At 37.8% G+C, this 18,213-nt stretch overlaps 1 protein-coding gene across 15 annotated transcripts in view; it reads right to left on the bottom strand.

Annotated features, from left to right (window-relative positions):
• dst (dystonin) overlaps nucleotides 1-18,213 on the bottom strand; it is a 104,533-nt gene that overhangs the window by 73,309 nt on the left and 13,011 nt on the right. For 14 of the 15 annotated variants that reach the window (XM_086168493.1, XM_086168362.1, XM_086168396.1 and 11 more), the window contains 5 exons: nucleotides 12,081-12,142; nucleotides 9,268-9,357; nucleotides 5,515-5,616; nucleotides 4,279-4,356; nucleotides 2,805-2,897 (listed from right to left, as the gene is read on the bottom strand). In XM_086168493.1, coding sequence (XP_086024619.1) covers nucleotides 2,805-2,897; nucleotides 4,279-4,356; nucleotides 5,515-5,616; nucleotides 9,268-9,357; nucleotides 12,081-12,142 — 425 coding nt within the window. The remainder of the gene's footprint in view (nucleotides 1-2,804; nucleotides 2,898-4,278; nucleotides 4,357-5,514; nucleotides 5,617-9,267; nucleotides 9,358-12,080; nucleotides 12,143-18,213) is intronic. The other variant, XM_086168388.1, reaches the window with a different exon arrangement.

Below are 18,213 nucleotides of genomic sequence, written 5' to 3'. Positions count from 1 at the left end.
TTTGGCCCCCGGACACAGCCACAGATATTTCCCATGGTTTCCAGTCATCAATAGTCTTGACCTTGCAGTGAACTGTTTCCAAGCAAATTATCCACCGATCTCCACTCTCTCCAAGGATCCATGTACTCACTTTGTCACTGACAAATAGTGAGCAGAAAAGAACGTCCCCGCAAACTGACACAACATACTTCACTGTAAGGAAAATTAACACTTTCTTTCACTGACTCTAGGATCCACATCTGAGAAGCGGTCAGCTTCTCTCTTTCTCTCATTTCGTTTCTCCCAGTCACTCACTTGTCTGACGGTGGAAGCCATTCTGACCTTTGAAACATTTCTCCGGCTTTGCTAATCCAGCACAAACATGATAAATATGCATACAGACGTGACCCACGTGCTCATAGTTCTCAGCTGAGCAAGAACGGAAACTTCTTAACAGACCTGTTTGGGGCTGGTTGGCATACTTCTCTCTGCTCAAAAAAAGCCCAACTCACTCTTACAATTACGTCTATAATCAAGCTATACTTGTATAAAGTATAAAGTTCATGCTCCGTGAGGATCCAGGATATTGGCCACCTATTATGTCATGAGAGGTTTTGGCCCAGCAACTTTGTCTGCTCTGATGGGCTGCATAAACCAGACAGAGTCCAGCCGATTAGAAAAGCTTTGAAAAACAGACCAGTGTAGATCAATGGGAGCTGCCAAGGCAAATCCAAGCTGGACAACACAATGTTTTCACTTTGTCTATTAATCAAGATACATACAATGGCAGAGTCAGAGGTGGGGCTTTTCACCAATGGTTTAAACAAACACTATTATCTGAAGAGATTGCCACAAAAGCAGTTTATAAGGGGGCAAACACACTAACCAGGAACTGATGCACAATAAAAACCTACTCCAATATCATTGTGTTACTGATACAAGTTAATACACACCTAGGGACACACCTTGGAAAAAAATACTTATATGATTATTCAAGAGTAGAGTAGTTGGAAACAGACCTCAACTCAAAATAACCATAGGTCACTCAGTGCTTACAATGTCTGAACACCAATCAAGGTTTCCTGTAGGTCAAAGTCATATAAAAAGCCAACACAATTCAAACTGCAAGAACACATTTCCCCTGATTCTGCAGTTTATAGTCAAGCTATCTATAATAATCTAATGTACTAGGACTCATTGCAAGTATGTTTCATTTTTATTGAGACTGTCTTAGGGAATGGAGCATTTATTTATATTTGTGTGGCAGGACATTGTACAACCCACATACATTGAGCCAAATAGTCAACCAGGTCAAAACAAACAACCTTGCAACGTCTGACAGCAGAGCAGTTTTGTGTTTTCTTCTGATAATTTAAGAGAAAACACAACAGGGACCTGATAGTGTGAACAAAGTTCAGACTCTGAGACAGACAGAGCGTCTAAAAATCCTAACAAGACGTCCACAGCGGAATAGTAAACCAAAAACAAGAGACCGCTAAGGTGAAAGAGAACAGGTCACACACCCTGTTCTTACTCCCTGCTCATACATGTTAATAAAAATGTGCACCCTACAGCAAAAAGAAAAACATCTGGAGAATAACATCCCTTTGAAAGAGAGAGCGAGAATAAACTGCGCATGGAAACTTAAAGCAAACCAGTGTTCGGTTCATGCCTATTAATATACTGTAATCAATGCTTTAAATGATACATAATAAAACAAAAGGTTAGACTTTGGCTCAATGCTTTCTGCAGATGTTTCCAGCAATCACTCTTGTTCAAGAAGAAACAAGCCCTTTGCAGCTGGATTAACTGCTTAAAGGCTTGCGTGAGACTGACAGCAGCAGGTGCTGACACACACAGACTGGGAGCCACCTCTCAGCATGTTTGAGTCCAGGCAATAATATTGCTGACCCTAACAAACACAATTTTGTGATGTGACAAAGACATTAATTAGCCAAAGCAAATTAGCTTTGGGTCAGAAAGAATAGACCAGAAAGCGTCAAAGTATGATGTTTCCAGACGCTTTTGTGGCCACATTACTCACTGACACTTGGATTTCTGGCATAAACAGAAAAAAAGCTAACCTTATTTGTTTCAATACAGTAATCATAGCCGGAAGTTACTCAAATAATTGGAAGAGAAAAAAAATACAACCTAAGTATAGAGCTGATGGGACCACCACAACCAAAAACTAAACAAAATGTAATCCATGATATAAATGTACACCTAGACTATAGCAGATACAATAAAAACCCTTTGAAATATATATGCTTTGGTTGAAACATTTCAAAATGTCATCTTTTGAAGACATTTTTCTTGATAGAAATAAAAACTTTTAGGTTTTGGATGAACAGTTAAGACAACAGAATTATTCAAGATGAAAATGTGAATGCTGCAAGCTCCCACAATGAGACTTGTCAAGGTACAACCTTAGAGAGATGGTGTGTACTGATGACAGTGGTTTATACTAATGTGCAAGATGTGATAATGCTGTGTTTGTAGAATACAACGAAAGATAAGAATGTACTTTTTTCATATATCATGTATGTTATTTTAGTCTTTGATACTCAGATGTGGGCCTATTTTATTCCAAATAATGCATTGTAATCTGCAGAATCTAACAAAGTGAGGCTTACACTCTTTTGACACCCTGTGGTCAAAAGGAGAAGCAAAAATGTTAATTATACATGATACACCATGTGACTTTTTTCAGTGTGAACTTGTTACATCAACACTCAGAAACGACATGACTGATCTATTATATTACTTAAGAATAACTCTAAATATAAGGAATAGTTTAACAAACCATTGATTTTACTACATACCTGAAAGTGCAGAATTATGGTCCAGATCAAACCCAGGGTCAGTTTTGGGTTGCCATCTGTGATGTCATCATTCCTGATATTTACAAGTTTGACCTAATGAAATAATATATCTGATCAATATATGCCAACAATATATGTCTACATTTATATATTTCTGAAAAGTACAAGCAAACATGTCCCTAGGCTGAAATGTAATATTGCTTAATTTGTACCACAAGGTGGCATACGTGTCATTTGCAATTCAAGTATGTGCCAGAAACCTTTTAGTAAAACAACAGTCAGGATGGAGGAGGTGAGAGCAGATGGTTTACACAATTTTGGTTAAATAGCGTTAATGCAATTTCCCCCATCCCAACTTAAGTTTAAACACATACACCGCTTTAGTTTAAACGTTTATTAAAGGACAGATATGGTACATAGAAAAACAGTGGGAAAACTCATATATGTATGTATGTGTGAATCCTTTGTCTCAGTCCTTACGTCACATCTGGCTCCAGCTGAGCCAGGCTGCCTTCCACGTCTCATCCTGACTCTTGTGGGGGAAGGGTGGCCAATCAAAGCCCTTTGAGAATCTACTAAGCCTTCTCTTAATAATGCTGTTTCTGTAGTTAAGTTGCAATTTTCATTCAGGAGGCCTTTTATTTCAGTGAGTCAGTTGTATGTGAAAATGTTTCATGCTTTTCCATTTGTTTGTTTATAGCGTAAAAGTGGATACCTTTCTTGATGCAATACAAAATGTAACGGCACACAAAATGCAGAGAAGTCCATACAACTCAGATGGTTTGTAAACCATCAGATTTAAATAGTACAGGTTATAATTGGAGGCCTTTTTTTTTCACAAATATGCACCCTATAGCCTGATCTAACTTGACTTGAGTAAGAGGCCTTTTCTGAATATAGCATAAATAGGAGCAAAGCATCTCACTGAAAGGACTATCATGTTTCAAAGCATCAAATTTGTGCATCGCCTTTCACACATTCTACATAGCCTACATTTAAACTATTTTTTGAGGAATTTCTCATGCCGGTAGTGGAATCAGATATATTCATGAGTTCTCAACAGACCTGAAAATTAATCCCTGAACTTAAGTGACCCTTGTGAGTTGAGGCTCGGCGAAGCAGACAGTAATATGTATCACTGATTCCATACTGTATATTGATTATGAACACATATGTATATTTTTTAACTTCAACATTTAAAAACACAACCAATCACCTACAATTGCTGTGCCAATGAAATACATGTACACCCCTAGCTGATATGTCGGAACACTGAATTAAGAGCCCAGATTTTGATAACTAATAGGAAAAAACTTCTGGCTTCGCTTACTCTATCTGAATTCCAAAATTGTGGTACTTTGTATTTCCTAAAACATTACTGCTTACTTGGTTTTGTCTTTGAGTGACTTTTCATTTGCTAAGGGAAAAAAAGGCACCATTTGATTTTTTAAAATGCTCTTCATGTGTTTCTTACCTGCCGTCTCTTTAGATAATCCAGTGCTATCTGTACATTCTGGAGTCTGTGGAAGCGCATCCTTCCTCTCTCCCGAGGCTGTGGATGTAAAAGCAGGAGGGTGAGCTGTGGATGGCAATTACTTTCTTTTCAATAGAAGGAGACATTAAAATGAAAGTTTAGTAGCAAAGAGACGGGATGAGCTTCCAGGAGCTTACCGTTTGGTCTGGTGAAGGGATTAATACACACGCAAAAATAAAAGGCTATTCACACTGATCTGCCATTTCTACAAGTCCACGCAGAATTTGTGCATCCTGTTCAAATGTAGAACATTTTCCCTTTTTTCTCATTGTTAGAACATGCTCTTAATATCTCATTAGAAAACATGTGATTCTGTGAGTAACCATTCATGGTGAAGAATGTCTACCTGGCTATAAAATTCTGAAAATATTAAATGTAATTCTGGAATATATGTATATATATATATATATATGCAGTTTTACACAAGCAGCAGTCCACTCTCCAGTGACAAATGCACAAAGACATTAAGACATTCAGTGACCACAGCATGAGGTAATGAAATGGAAAATGCAGTGAAGCAAGGATGCAGCAGCACTAAGATTTAAACTGCAGTCAGCAGTGATTTATACAAAACAATGACTAAAAATATCAATTTCACAAGAGCAAAGGCAGTAGCATGTAACAAAAAAGTCTCTTCTTGCATTCAGCAGTCCACATATGTTTATGAATTTATCTTGAGACCTTGAAGCAGCAGAAAACCAAAAGCACAGATGAGAAATTTCAGGATCTCCATGAGGATTTCGAGTGATCATCTGGATCAATGATGCACAAAGGTAGTAAGATGCATATAAAAACCCAAGGATTCGTCCAACTTCCTCCATCACTTTTCAAATCTGTTTGATGCTTTTGCATGTGCTACGCGCAAAAAAACTGAATATTAGCAAGATGCAGTGTAGATCTTTGTATCATGTGTACATTTCTCTGAATCATCGGAATCGTCTGTTTGAAAACAGTGATTATTTGCACATAAATGTACCTATTGTATGCAAAAAAAATATGAAAGGGGAACACAAGGATAAGCAGATGGAGATACTACAATTAAGTATCCTCTAAAACAATTATGCGGGACTACAAGTACCATCATACAGTGGGATTGTTTCTATGCTTCTATTAAGTGGCCACGGCATTTTCTAAAGTTAGTTTGTTACAAGTGCGTAAGGGGGTGTCCACACATACCCCCTTATCATCATCATCCACTGTGTCTCCATGCTGCTCAACTGCACATGCTTCTGGCCCACTCACCAACCGCAATGTCTTCAGAAAATCACGCTCCCTTGGCTTATCACCCCAAAGGCAACACATGGGGAAGAAGGACGACAGACAAAGGGGCAAAATCAAAGGTCGGACAATGGACAACAAAACAATCAGAGTGAGGAACAGAAGAGAAAAGGAGGAGGAAGAAGGGGGACAGGATGTTAACACAAAAATAGATAGCTAGAGCATGAAAGTTAGTCACAATGAAGGGGGAGCCATTGTTGTACCAGAATACATGCAGTAAATAAACAGCGGCACACTTTGCAATATGATAGCAGAACGTACTCTGCAGATGGATTATATCGAAAGATTACAGTGCAGGATGGAAGAATGACACGTTAACAGCAAAAATAATACTACAGCAAAAAAGCTGCTTTGCATCAGAACCCTTGGTCAACTTAGCATTTGTTTACTCACTCACTGAATCGTTTGAACATTGATTTAACATTTTTTAGACTGAGAACCAACACAATATCCACCTATAGTTACAATGATGTATGATTTGGGTCATTTACATTGATATTATAGTGTAATAAAATAAATAAGAATCAATAATTTAGTTATTAATAATTGTCCTATGGTTATGTCTGTGGGGGTTCTCAGTCATCCAGGCCATGGTGAGTTCTATGGTAATCTTTTCTTCATTTCATTTTTTTTGCCACATTATGTGGTTACATGTTCCAAATTGTAAGAAAAGGTATTTACTTTCATTATGTAAGGACAAAAAAAAATTTGATTGGCAATATTATAAACTAATTGATTATGTGATTATAATCATCAAATGCTCTATTACTCAGCACAGGGATTCAAAAAGACCATTAGCCTACCTAGCAAAATTTTTTTAGAAAACGCATTAACTCATTTACTCTGTCATGAATTATCAATACTGGTCATCCTGCGCACAACTTCCATTAAGTGAGAGGCAGGGTTTACCCTTGAGCTGTAATGAATCACACAGCCAAATACCAAGACATTTTCACTTTTGTTCACACCTAGAAACAATTCAAAGTCTTGTATCAACCTACTACATCTTTTTGGTCTGTGGAAGAAGACAGAAAACCAGGGGAGGCACAGGGAGAACATTCAAACTCCACCCAGAGAAACTCCAAAAGACAAGAGAACACCAAACTTTCCGACTAAACTTTTTTGCTGTGAGGAGCAATGACTGCTGCACTACTGTGCCTTCCATCTTGTGTTAAATTGATTTAAAAATCCTGACAAAGCTTTCTGTCCTGATTTTTTTTTTTTAAATCACCAAAGCATTAACTTTTTTAATTTAGAAAACCCCTTAAGCAAAATAAAATTTTCATTGGGTTACAAAGAACAGTTTCTGAAGCTCCTTAGTAAAATTAATTGCTTCACACTGGGAAGCAGTAATAATTCTGATTCTACAGCTGTATTTCCTATCTGACACCCAACTGACAAATCACATTCCATGTGGAAAAAAAGGTCTATAATTATTAAGGTTGCTGATTAATGGTGTCTTGATGATCCATCGGCCAGCAATTCAATTGTTTTGTTTATGCAACATACAAAGTATTTTAAGTCTGTTCAATTTAAGTAAAACTTATAGTATACTAAATATAGCTACTTAACCCTTGTGGAATATTTCATGAAATGAATTTTCAATCACATTTTCTAGAGATAACATGTGGCTGTTAGTATGTTAAAAACATTTGGCAGTTATAGACTGTTAAAGAAAGTTATTGGCTTCAAGGGATTAAGCTTTAAGTTCCACTCAGCAGCTCCAAAGCTTGTATCACAGAGAAGCTTTCCCAGGTAAATCAGATTTTGAAAGGAAACAAATTGTTGAATTGAGAGGCAATCCAGTAGCCCCAGACTTAATGGGGTGTCTTCTTGGGCCTTTGTAGAATAATATATTTGGCCACGGGGTGGGCAGGGACAAAAAAAGTGTAGACATTACACTGATATTTGATTGATTCCCTCTCCCCAGTTCCTATGGAGGGTCACCACAGCAAATCATCTGCCAATATCTAACCATTTCCTCTGCATCCTTGTCTTCCGCACAACCACATATTACACTGATATTTGACTCAGATTTGATAAACATCTTCTCAAGCCATCTCTAACCAGCGCATACAGCAGTTACAGGATGACTTTATAATTCCTTTAAAACCACATTTCGATGTAGCCAGTAAATTTAGTGTCGGTACTCAGCTTCTTGTAATCTTTCTACCAAATAGTAAAGGAAATCTCTGGCTCTGTTTTGTGTACACCGATTGTACAATAAATGTGTAGAAGTGTTGTTCTTTGAAAAACTGCTAATGGTAAATATAATGACACAAACAAGGGAAAATGAAAACAACCCAATGTACATGAATTATTGTCAAGTCAAAAACTTGTATGACAAGCCATTACCTAATTCAGAAATCTCTGCTTAGGCTGCTTTAAGTCCAGTAAAGTGTGACACAGCTGATCAATGTAATGAATGTAATTTTGTGACATGTGACAAAAACATTAATGAGCCAAAGCTAATTAGCTTTGGGTCCGAAAGAATAGACCGGAAGGGGTCAAAGTATGACGTTTCCAGATACTTTAGTGGCCACATTATTCACTGACACTTGGATTCCTGGCATGAACAGAAAAAAGTTAACCTGATTTGTTTCAATACAGTTATCATAGCCCTAGAAATCTCGACTTTGGCTGCTTTAAGTCCAGTAAAGTGTGACACAGCTGATCAATGTAATTAGTAGGAGTGTTATCATATATTTTGCTTCTGTAATGATACTATAAAATCAACTAAAGAATTGAAGAGAGTTTAAAAATCTCATTGCTACATACAGGTTTAACCAAGTTCAATGCAGTAATGGTTCATCTTTTAAGTTAAACCCTTTTAATGCAGGTCAGTGAACCTCTGATAAAACACAGGTTTGTCAAAAAAACTGAGATAATCTCTGTACTCCCTTGGATTTTGGATTTTTGCAAAATGTTCACCTATATGATTCATTTTGAACGTAACAAAATGGAAATATGTATGACAAAAATTCAAAATTATTGGGGATTTGACAATTTCAAGTTAAAAGACTTATTTTTCTTCCTATTGGAAACTACCCTTTGTAAGGGCCAGAACTAGCCAGTGTCACTCTGCCTTGCCAGGATACACTTCTTTTTTTCTAATAAGACTAGAATGAGTCACTTGAACCAGATGTTTCTCAGAGGTACCACAGGTCTGCAATAATACTCACAGAACCCAGAGTTGCTCCATTAGCCTATTAGACTATTTGTCCTTGGAACGTACAACTCAAGAGAGCGGCATCCTGGGCCAACAAACAAACTCAAAAAACTCCCTTTTCGCCATTAACAAAAGCTTAGTATTTGAGGAATCTGTAATAAGCTGTGTGTGATTTGACTGTGTGTGATTCGGTAAGAGTTTCATCCGAAACTCAAGTAAACCACATTCCCTTGCTTCTTACTTTCTGGCAGACAAATCAATCTCATTGTACATTGTAGTTCTCTATTTGATTCGTAGAGTAAAATATAAAGCCAACATGCTCAGTTGCCAAGCAATTTAAATGAAGAAAACTGGTTTTGAAAAATCAACATAGCTCTATATACAAGGTCGTCTCTATGAAATTCAGCCACATTCCAAAATATGATCATAGCTTCATTGTCTCAAGATGATGATACAGAATACAGAACAAAAGGGACACTTACCAGTGTATCTCCAGACAAGACTTCTAGCAGTGAGATCAGGTTATGTCCATCTCTTAAATCTTCATACAGGTCATTTATATGCTTTCGTACCTGCGAAGCAAGGGTTGAAAGCTAAATGTGAGGATCTTCAACAAATTGTTGATTATAATCAACTATACACTGTAATCGCACAGTTTGATAATCAGAAAGGCGTAGCTCTGAAAGAAATTGTTGTCTCGACACCAACTGAAGTTTTTTTTTTAATTATTATTTCATTATGTTGCCGTCTTCCTTCAGTCATTTTACTGTTAATATAGATCTGTGAATTTTAGGGCAAAAAAATATTTTCAACAAAAAACACATTACAGCAACCTTACTTTGGCTTTAACATGCTCATTTTATAACTTACGTAGAGCAATGTTAGAATGTGTAACCAACCACATATGGTCAAAACACTGCAATTTCTTTAATGACTCCAGACTATTTTAGTTTTCCCCTCCTGCTCCTGTCAGGTATGATGGCATTTGTAATTTGTGGGGTAGCAGTACCGCCTCTCCATGGAGGGTGCCTATACAACTGTTATTATCTGCATTTTCTTTTATATAGCTACATATATGTATAAGAAAATGTAAGTATTACTTTCTCATATTTTACTGCAATTTTAGCAAATTAAATCATACAGTACAAATTATGTTTAGGAGTTGAAATAATATATGCAATAATGAAGATTTTTTTAATGTAATTTTCCAAGACATATTTTAATTTTAAGATATATGGTCAATCGCATTTCAAAAAAAATGTAACCGTGTTTGCCATCAGCACTATCAGCAAGGCTAGTTTAGAATCAGCTGTGAACCAATTCTCAATTGTGAGATACTTATACGATCCCAGAATAAGGCATTTAGCAAGAATCAGAAGAGTCTGGCTTGTCTCAAAATGAAAATGAGCAGGAACGTTTAAAGTATTTTTCTTTGATTCAGACTGTGATTTATGAAAGCAATACTTCCTGCAGGTAAGCTGAGTAGTATTAAAAAAAGAGCCCCTGACTCTATAAAGGTCACATCAGAAAATATGACATCCCCTCACAAACTCGCACTTGACAATGTCGACTTCTTTGACATTGCCCATAATATGTGTTCGTAAAGCCATTAGAGAGACAGGATGCTCAGTATCATTGCAGGACCAACCTTTTCAATTCACAGAGCCTGTTATTTATTCATTTGTCAACTGAAATTTGTGTAGAATTCAGCTGCATGAGTAGCACACAGCATAACTGTGACACCTTATCTTTGGTTTATTAAGCATTTAAACCGGACACTTAATATTTCTAGTTCAAGATCATCTACTTCCAACCGGCCCACCTCCTTCCCGTCCCAAATACCATGCCTCTGAAATCATCCGGCTGCACACTGACCTGCTTTCACACAGGGCTTTCAACACTGTAATCCCAGATAGCTGCTGCAGCTGTGGAACCAAAATAGACTTGCACCCCTCTGCTATTGGGTCAACGAGGCAGACCACCTATTAGTCAGCACTTCTGGTTTTCACATATTATGGGAGACATTTATTCTTAAAAAGGAAATTAAAACATATATAATCAGTAATTTTATTCATTTATTTCATTTAAATATTAGATAAAGGGGCACCATTCAAGATGGACTGTGACTGAAGTTATTCTTAGTCAATTAAAGAGTAAATACAGTGATTCCTCTGCTGTGGAAGTTATCTTTTAAGTGAATGTCTACTGGACACATAACAATAACAAAAATGCTCCAGAGCTTAAATTGTCACAAATGAAGGGGAAAAAAAATCAATCCAGTAAGATCTAGGATTTTTTTATTGTAATTTTAAATATTTCACAGAAATAACTGATTAAACTGGAAAGAAACGGGATGGCTAACGAATTGTGGTGCACTGATTTGCAAGCATCATATTTCACTGCAGTATAGTACACTGGGAATATTATTAAGAAAGTCTGCATTTACAAAATCCTGAAAGTGAATAATTTAAAAAGTACCCTGTTATAAAGGATATTAAGATGAATCTCAAAGTGTAAGGCCTAGGGGTCAGGCATTGACACACTGCAATTGTTTTTGCTTTGAACTCTAAATGGCCCACTCGTAGTAGGCCATTTAAGGACAGATTCATTGGGCTATAGTAATCTTCATGCAAAACCAACCAGACGCATATCATTCTTTCTATGTGGCAAGCAACAAGCACACTGTCATGACATGTCAAGTCAAATGGTATCAAGAAGTTCGAATATATCAGTAAGTACACGGTCTGGTAAGAAACTTGTCTTTATCCCTATTTATTTACTTTGATTAAATTGAACTAAATGAAAAAAACACTTTCTCTTTAATTCTACGCCACAGTAGTACATATTTATCCTGTGCACATTAGATAGTGGCAATTCCAACTACTGTAACACTGATCAATCACAAAATGAGATTCCTTCTAACAGATGAATCAAAACAAGGATGAACAATATTAGGCATGCCTGTGCTGGTCTATCTTGTATCTCCAAGATGGATTAAACCCTGCAGTTAGTGATCCTAATTCCTGAGTAACCCAAACACAAGCAGTTACAACAAAAGTTTACAAATTGAATAAAGCAAAGGGGCATAGAAGTTGAAAACAGACAGGGGTGGAACCTCTATAGATCACATCCCAACAGAGACTGTTAATTTGCAGATAAGTGTTTAGCAGATGCTTATGTAAAGGAATAAAGGTTTGCTGAGTTTTATGGACCAAAAAATGGGAGTTGAAATAGTTATAGAAGCTATAACAGCTTGATGTCAAATAGTAAATCCTAACAATCAAGTTGTTCTTACCTTCAGCAGATGCTGGTTTATCCATTTTGTAAATGTCTTCTTCTGCACTCTGTCTCTTTCATCTGCAGAGGAGCAAAAGAAAGGAGAAATGTTTTTTCCTGTTCCAATACTACCACCATAGTGCTGCTTAGACAACATCTGTATTTAATAACTATTGCAGCCAAACTCTCTCCCGTGTAAGCCTGTTTTGTAGACGATTAGATTGCAGTACATTTTATAACCAGGAATTAGACATGTTAAAAAAAGCTTTTAAAACAGAGACCCTGATTTCAATTTTGATCTGCCTAAGAATTCAGTCTCAAAGTGTCATCTTCTCTTTCAAGTTGTGTGTCATCCTACAGTTATTTTTAGAACTGAAGTTTCTGTTGAAGTGAAGAAGAAATTGAAAGACATAACAAATCACACACATCTCATATGGAAAAAAGAAAGAAGATGAAGAAATACCTTTACTGTCACATTCAACAATGCATAGAGCACAACATCAACGAAATTTGACCACTGTATTCAACCCATCATGGACGAACCATTAGCAGAAGGCAGCTAAGGAGCAACACCGGGGAAGCAGTTAGAGGTTCAGTGTCTTGCTCAAAAAGGAAAAACAGCTGTGATTACTGAAATTGCATAATTCTCTGACCACATGTATTTTGTTTCCAATTTCCATAGTAACCTCAGTTTGAATGCCAAGAATGCGTTATTCAAGGACTAAAATGTGTAGATACAGTTATGAGGATTTTTTGAGGGGTTTCCATGCGTTGTTACAATCAAGATAAATACAGTCAATGTGGATTTAGAATTTTCTTGTCAGAAGTGTGAGAACTTTTTGACAACACATCTTTTTAGTCTCCATGTGTGAGAAAAATGCAGGATTCAGTGACCATATGTTTGCCTCATTTCACTGCTTCCTGGCTGCCAGTTACTCCTCCCTCTCATTCAATCTAAGAACACATCTTAAAGAGACAAAAGCACCAATTAGCAATAATATTCAAAAACAGTAGCAAATCTCTAACATCCTGTCCTATCTTACAACTCTGCATGATTATAAACATCAACCACTGCACATTAAACTTTTCCCTTTCATATTCCTCAACACAGGTTAGGAAATAAGATTTGCTCGAAGACACTAATAGTCTGGAGCTAGCACAGGCATGATTTAAATTAGAGGCAAAAAAAAAACAAGAGCTTAGACAAATACTGACCCATACAGCACATAAGGGTTACCAGATTGGCTACATGCTCCCTCTCGGTCTTGAGCAGGTACTTCATTCTGTTTGATAGTTCCTGAGGTAGCGCAGATTATCCTACTTCAGGTAGATAGATGACATGTGGAGAAGTGACTGAGGGAGAACTAACAGCCTCCCTCTTGTTGCCAGTTTGCCTGCCTACCAGCCTCTAGGGCAGCCGTTAACTCTTTTTCTCATCAAGCATCCAGAACGAGCCCTGTCAGGTTTTCCATGACTACTCACTATTTTCAGATCTTTTCAGTGTTTACGTAGCAGCACTCAAAGCCACAGCAGAAATAAGTGTGTTTTCTGAGGGGAAAAAGAAGAAAATTTCCCCTTTAGGAGAGTCTTAAGATGGTTCCAAATTACTATGGCAAGATACATGGCTGTTTTGAAGCCCCAGTAATTACAGAGAAACATCCCACAATTTTCAAATGGCAACTTGCCTGTCTTATCAAATACATCTTTACCAATACCAGTGTATTTAGATCATTTCTCTATTTAGCAGCTGCCAAATTGAAAAAAAAAGATTCACATTGGCAGAAATAACAGAAGTTACACCCAGCCTAATAACAAACACCTTTCCCAGAAAATGTCAGTAAATCGCAACAAAGTTTCCTTGGATCTACACAAAGTTAAATAGTCCACTGTCATGGATTTATCTATGATAGTACGAAATCATAATATTCTGTGCTAAAATAGAATATTAAAGTGCTCTTGCCATAAGCTGTTGTCCTTGAGTAAAGTTGGCATAAAATTATCAAAAATATACAAATAGAAAAAAAGCCTCTGTTATTATACATATTTTATTTAGATTATAGCAATCAATATCAAGTTAATGCAGCCTCAGGGGGCACAGGCCAGTGTCTCCCTGAGCTGGTCCCAAACCCAGGTAAATGCAGAGGGTAGCGTCAGGGCATCCCAGGGAAAACTTTGGCAAAACTAAATATGTGAATCAAACCTAACAATCTCATACTGGATAGGTTGAGGCTCAGGTTAGCAATGACCACCATTGGTACCGACAACCTACAGGGTACCAGTGGAAATTGGGCTGCTGTGGGTTGAAGAAGGTGGGCTTACAATGACTTGTATGCTCGGCTGGACAGTTAGGAGGGAGAGAATGATTTATACAGGTTTGCAAAACAGAGAGATAGATATGAAAAGGATGTACAGCAGGTCCGGGTAATTAAGGATAGAGAGGGACATGTACTGACAGATGCTAGAATAGTGATGGGAAGATGGAAAGTGTACTTTGATTAGCTATTGAATGAGGAAAAATGAAAGAGAGGCAAGGGTAGAAGAAGATACTATTGTAGACCACAAAGTAGCAGAGATTAGTAAAAGGGAATTGAGGAAGGCATTGAAGAGAATTATGGGTGGAAAGGCAGTTGGTCTTGATGATATACCTGTGGAGGTATGGAAGTGTCTTGGAGAGGCAGCGGTAGAGTTTCAGGCTCGATTATTCAACAGGATCTTGGAGAATGAGAATTTGCCTGAGCAATGGAGAAGAAGTGTGATGGCACGCATTTTAAAGAATGAAGGGGATGTGCAGAATTGCGGTAACTATAGAGGGATAATGTTGATGAGCCATACAATGAAGTTATGGAAAACAGTAGTGGAATCTAGCCTGAGAGTAGAAGTCAGCATTTGTAAGCAGCAGTATGGCTTCATGCCTGGAAAGAGTACTACAGATGCAGAATTTGCTTTGCGAATGCTAATAGAGAAGTACAGAGTAGATCAGAGGGAGCTGCACTGTGCTTTTGTAGACCTAGAAAAAGCATAAGACAGGGTGCCAAGAGAGGAACTCTGGTATTGTATGAGGAAGTCTGGAGTGGCAGAGAAGTATGTTAGACTGGTACAGGACATGTATGCTAGCTGTGAGACAGTGGTGAAGTGTGCTGTAGGTGTAACAGAGAAGTTCAAGTTGGAGGTGGAACTTCATCAGGGATCAGCTCTGAGCCCCTTCTTATTTGCAGTGGTGATGGACAGGCTGACAAATGCGGTTAGACCGGAATCTCCATGGACCATGATGTTTGCAGATGACATTGTGATCTGTATTGAGAGCAGGAAACAGGTTGAGGAAAATCTAGAGGTGGAGGTATATGCTCTGGAAAGGAAAGAAATGAAGGTTAGTTGAAACAAGACAGAACATACGTCTGTGAATAAGAGGAACTCGGGTAGAACCGTGAGGCTGCAGGAAGTGGAGATCAAGAACCTGGAGAATTTCAAGTACTTGGGGTCAAAAGTCCAGAGGAGCAGAGAGTGCGGGCTGGAAGGGGTGGAGAAAAGTGTCAGGGGTACTATGCAATAGAAGACTTTTCCCGCAGAATGAAAGGAAAGGTGTACAAGACAGTGGTGAAACCAGCGATGCTGTATGGTGTAGAAACCTTGACAATGACAAAAAGACAGGAGGCAGAGCTGGAGGTCGCAGAAATGAAGATGTTGAGGTTCTCTTTGGGAGCGACCAGGATGGATAGGATCAGGGATGAATTAAAACTGGGTTGATCTGACAATTACAGAGTATGATGGTCTACACATCTAGCTCTAAAGAAAAAGGAATTTATTAATCAATTATCAGTCATTTAGGAAAAAAATAGATAAATCAGAGACAGTTGTCTGTCTTTGTATTGACTGCATGATGCTGCCAAGGACCTAATATTGCTGCTGTGTCATAAATGATGTCTGTGTCTATGTGACTTCACAGCTGAATCACTGAGGGAGTGTCATTTGCAGTGGAGGACTTTTAAGCTTTGTAATTGAATGCAGTGCAGTATAATTGAGTTTGAAATGTAAACCATCATGTCTGTGCCTATTGTCTTAGGCTCTTACAATCATGGAACAGATGAGTTGGCCCTTTTCCCAAGACCCTCTGTGGTGCTACAAATGTCAAAGGGAAGGAGTGTAATCACTATGCCCTCCTAAATAGCCAGAAACAGATTGATGTACTGCAAATATTACTCTGATTACTAATAACAGATATGTGTATGAACCCACACAATCACCCTGTCAGGTGGAGTAAAAAAAACAGAATCATCAGCTCTTAAATGCGCTTGCAGTGGGAAAACATCTGATACCTTAAACCTGAATGTGATTTTAAATGTATGGTGCCCTCTTGAGGATTTTTTGAAGAAAAAGGTGTTCTCGATGATGTCATGCAAATGAAACGGAATTCTTTTATTTGAAAAGCTAGTTTTACATTTCTAATCATGGAATTAAAAAAAGAGCAAAAAAAAAAACACAACAGACTTTGTATGTCTGGACATGGACTGTTATCTGGTAAAAATCTCTGGTAAATAATTTCTTTTATGTCTTTGACATGGAATGAAAGGTAAACTTCAGCCAGCAGTCTGAACCAGCTTAGAAAAGCATGTGACCTCTGACTTGAATAGGTTGATGTTTAAAAGGAGGATGAATGACTGACTAAAGCCTCTCTCTCACATAGTCATGGTTTTTCCTGCATAGACAATGAAGACCAAACCATATCTGTTCAATTTCTTGCCACCTCCTGCTCCTTAATGGGCATATTCTTTGGAAACTAAGTTGGCATTTGGAGCTCTAGACTGACCAATTTCTTGGTCATCTGTCATCCTCAATGTAGGTAAACCCCTTAAAACTCTCAGGTTTCCCTGGCTGGTCAAAATTTTGATGGACCAGACAGGAGATATTGTACTACGTTTATTATAATCAACATTGCAAAGACTCTTATCAACTGTTAAAAGCAATAGCTTACAAACTTGTGACTTATCTGTGTAAATCTGGCCTCTTTCAGGTTACACTGTGATTGAAACCTAATTAGTAATAATAAGGTCATTACTTTCTTTGCTTGGTTATGAGCAGCCAACAGTAACTACATAACTAACTGAAAAAACTAGTCATGGCACCCAGAGTTCTGTCAATGTGTGGGCGAGTATCTTAACTGACTGAGTCTGGCGAAAGCCATCGGTTCACCACTGCATTCAAATACACAGAGTTCTTGAGACACTTATTTGTAGACCTCAGCGAAGCACACGTGCATCGCTATAAATAACTCCAGCCCTAGACCACACTGGCCTCGACACACAGCAAACTATATGGTCGATCTCTCCTGAATGATGTCCTTCATTTCCCTAAAATTGGGCTGATGAAGAAAATCACTGTGAGAGTTGACTTACTTGCACATGTCAGTAAGTCAGATATTAACTCATTTACATTTGTTCACAGCATTCATCCATAATATTTCATATCCAGAATTGTATTGTATAAAGTATTTTTCATTCTGATGTTTTTGAACATCATAGGATAGAGCCCTGCATTTGTAGAAACTCCAAAGCTACATTCAAGAGAAGATAGTAGTTGTGTTCTTGAGTAAGGAATAACTAAAGATCTTTTTCCAACAGCACTGTAGTCTATTAGAAACACAGACTAGGGCAGTTCATTTCAAAGAACCTGTTTGAGCACTGATAATTACAGTTTTCCTAAAAATGCCAAGCACAAGGGGGCCAGTGACACCCTTTGGCATCACAGTTCCTAAAATACCCCCAGACTTTGTGCAGGGCTATGTCAAAAAGTCATTGCAATCAAAATTCACCCTCTGTAATCCTCTTGACCACCCATGGGGGCGTTGTGGAAACAAGACTGACAAAGGCTTAAATGAAATGCCCTGAACCCGCTAACCACTGACAAGGACACACAGAATATTCTTACCAAACAACTCAGATTTCCAGTCCCTTGCGTCACATTCAAAAACAAAGCCAGATACTTCTGTACCTTTGGTTCATTTTGAGCACCATCTGTGTTTTGCATTGTAGTAGCAGATACATGAAAGAGGGGTCTTTTCATGCATGTTTAATTTAAGGTAAAATTATACTAAGTTGAAAAACTGAAACAGGTGAATCTCGGCTTTTCAGTCTGACCCTGGTCTCAAACAAATATAT

Source organism: Fistularia commersonii, chromosome 2, assembly GCF_037954325.1.
Source record: "Fistularia commersonii isolate RoL2024-O1a breed Wild chromosome 2, RoL_Fcom_v1.0, whole genome shotgun sequence".
NCBI classification, from domain to species: domain Eukaryota; kingdom Metazoa; phylum Chordata; class Actinopteri; order Syngnathiformes; family Fistulariidae; genus Fistularia; species Fistularia commersonii.
Note: the sequence above shows the minus strand (reverse complement) of the source record. Positions and strands in the feature narration are given on the sequence as shown.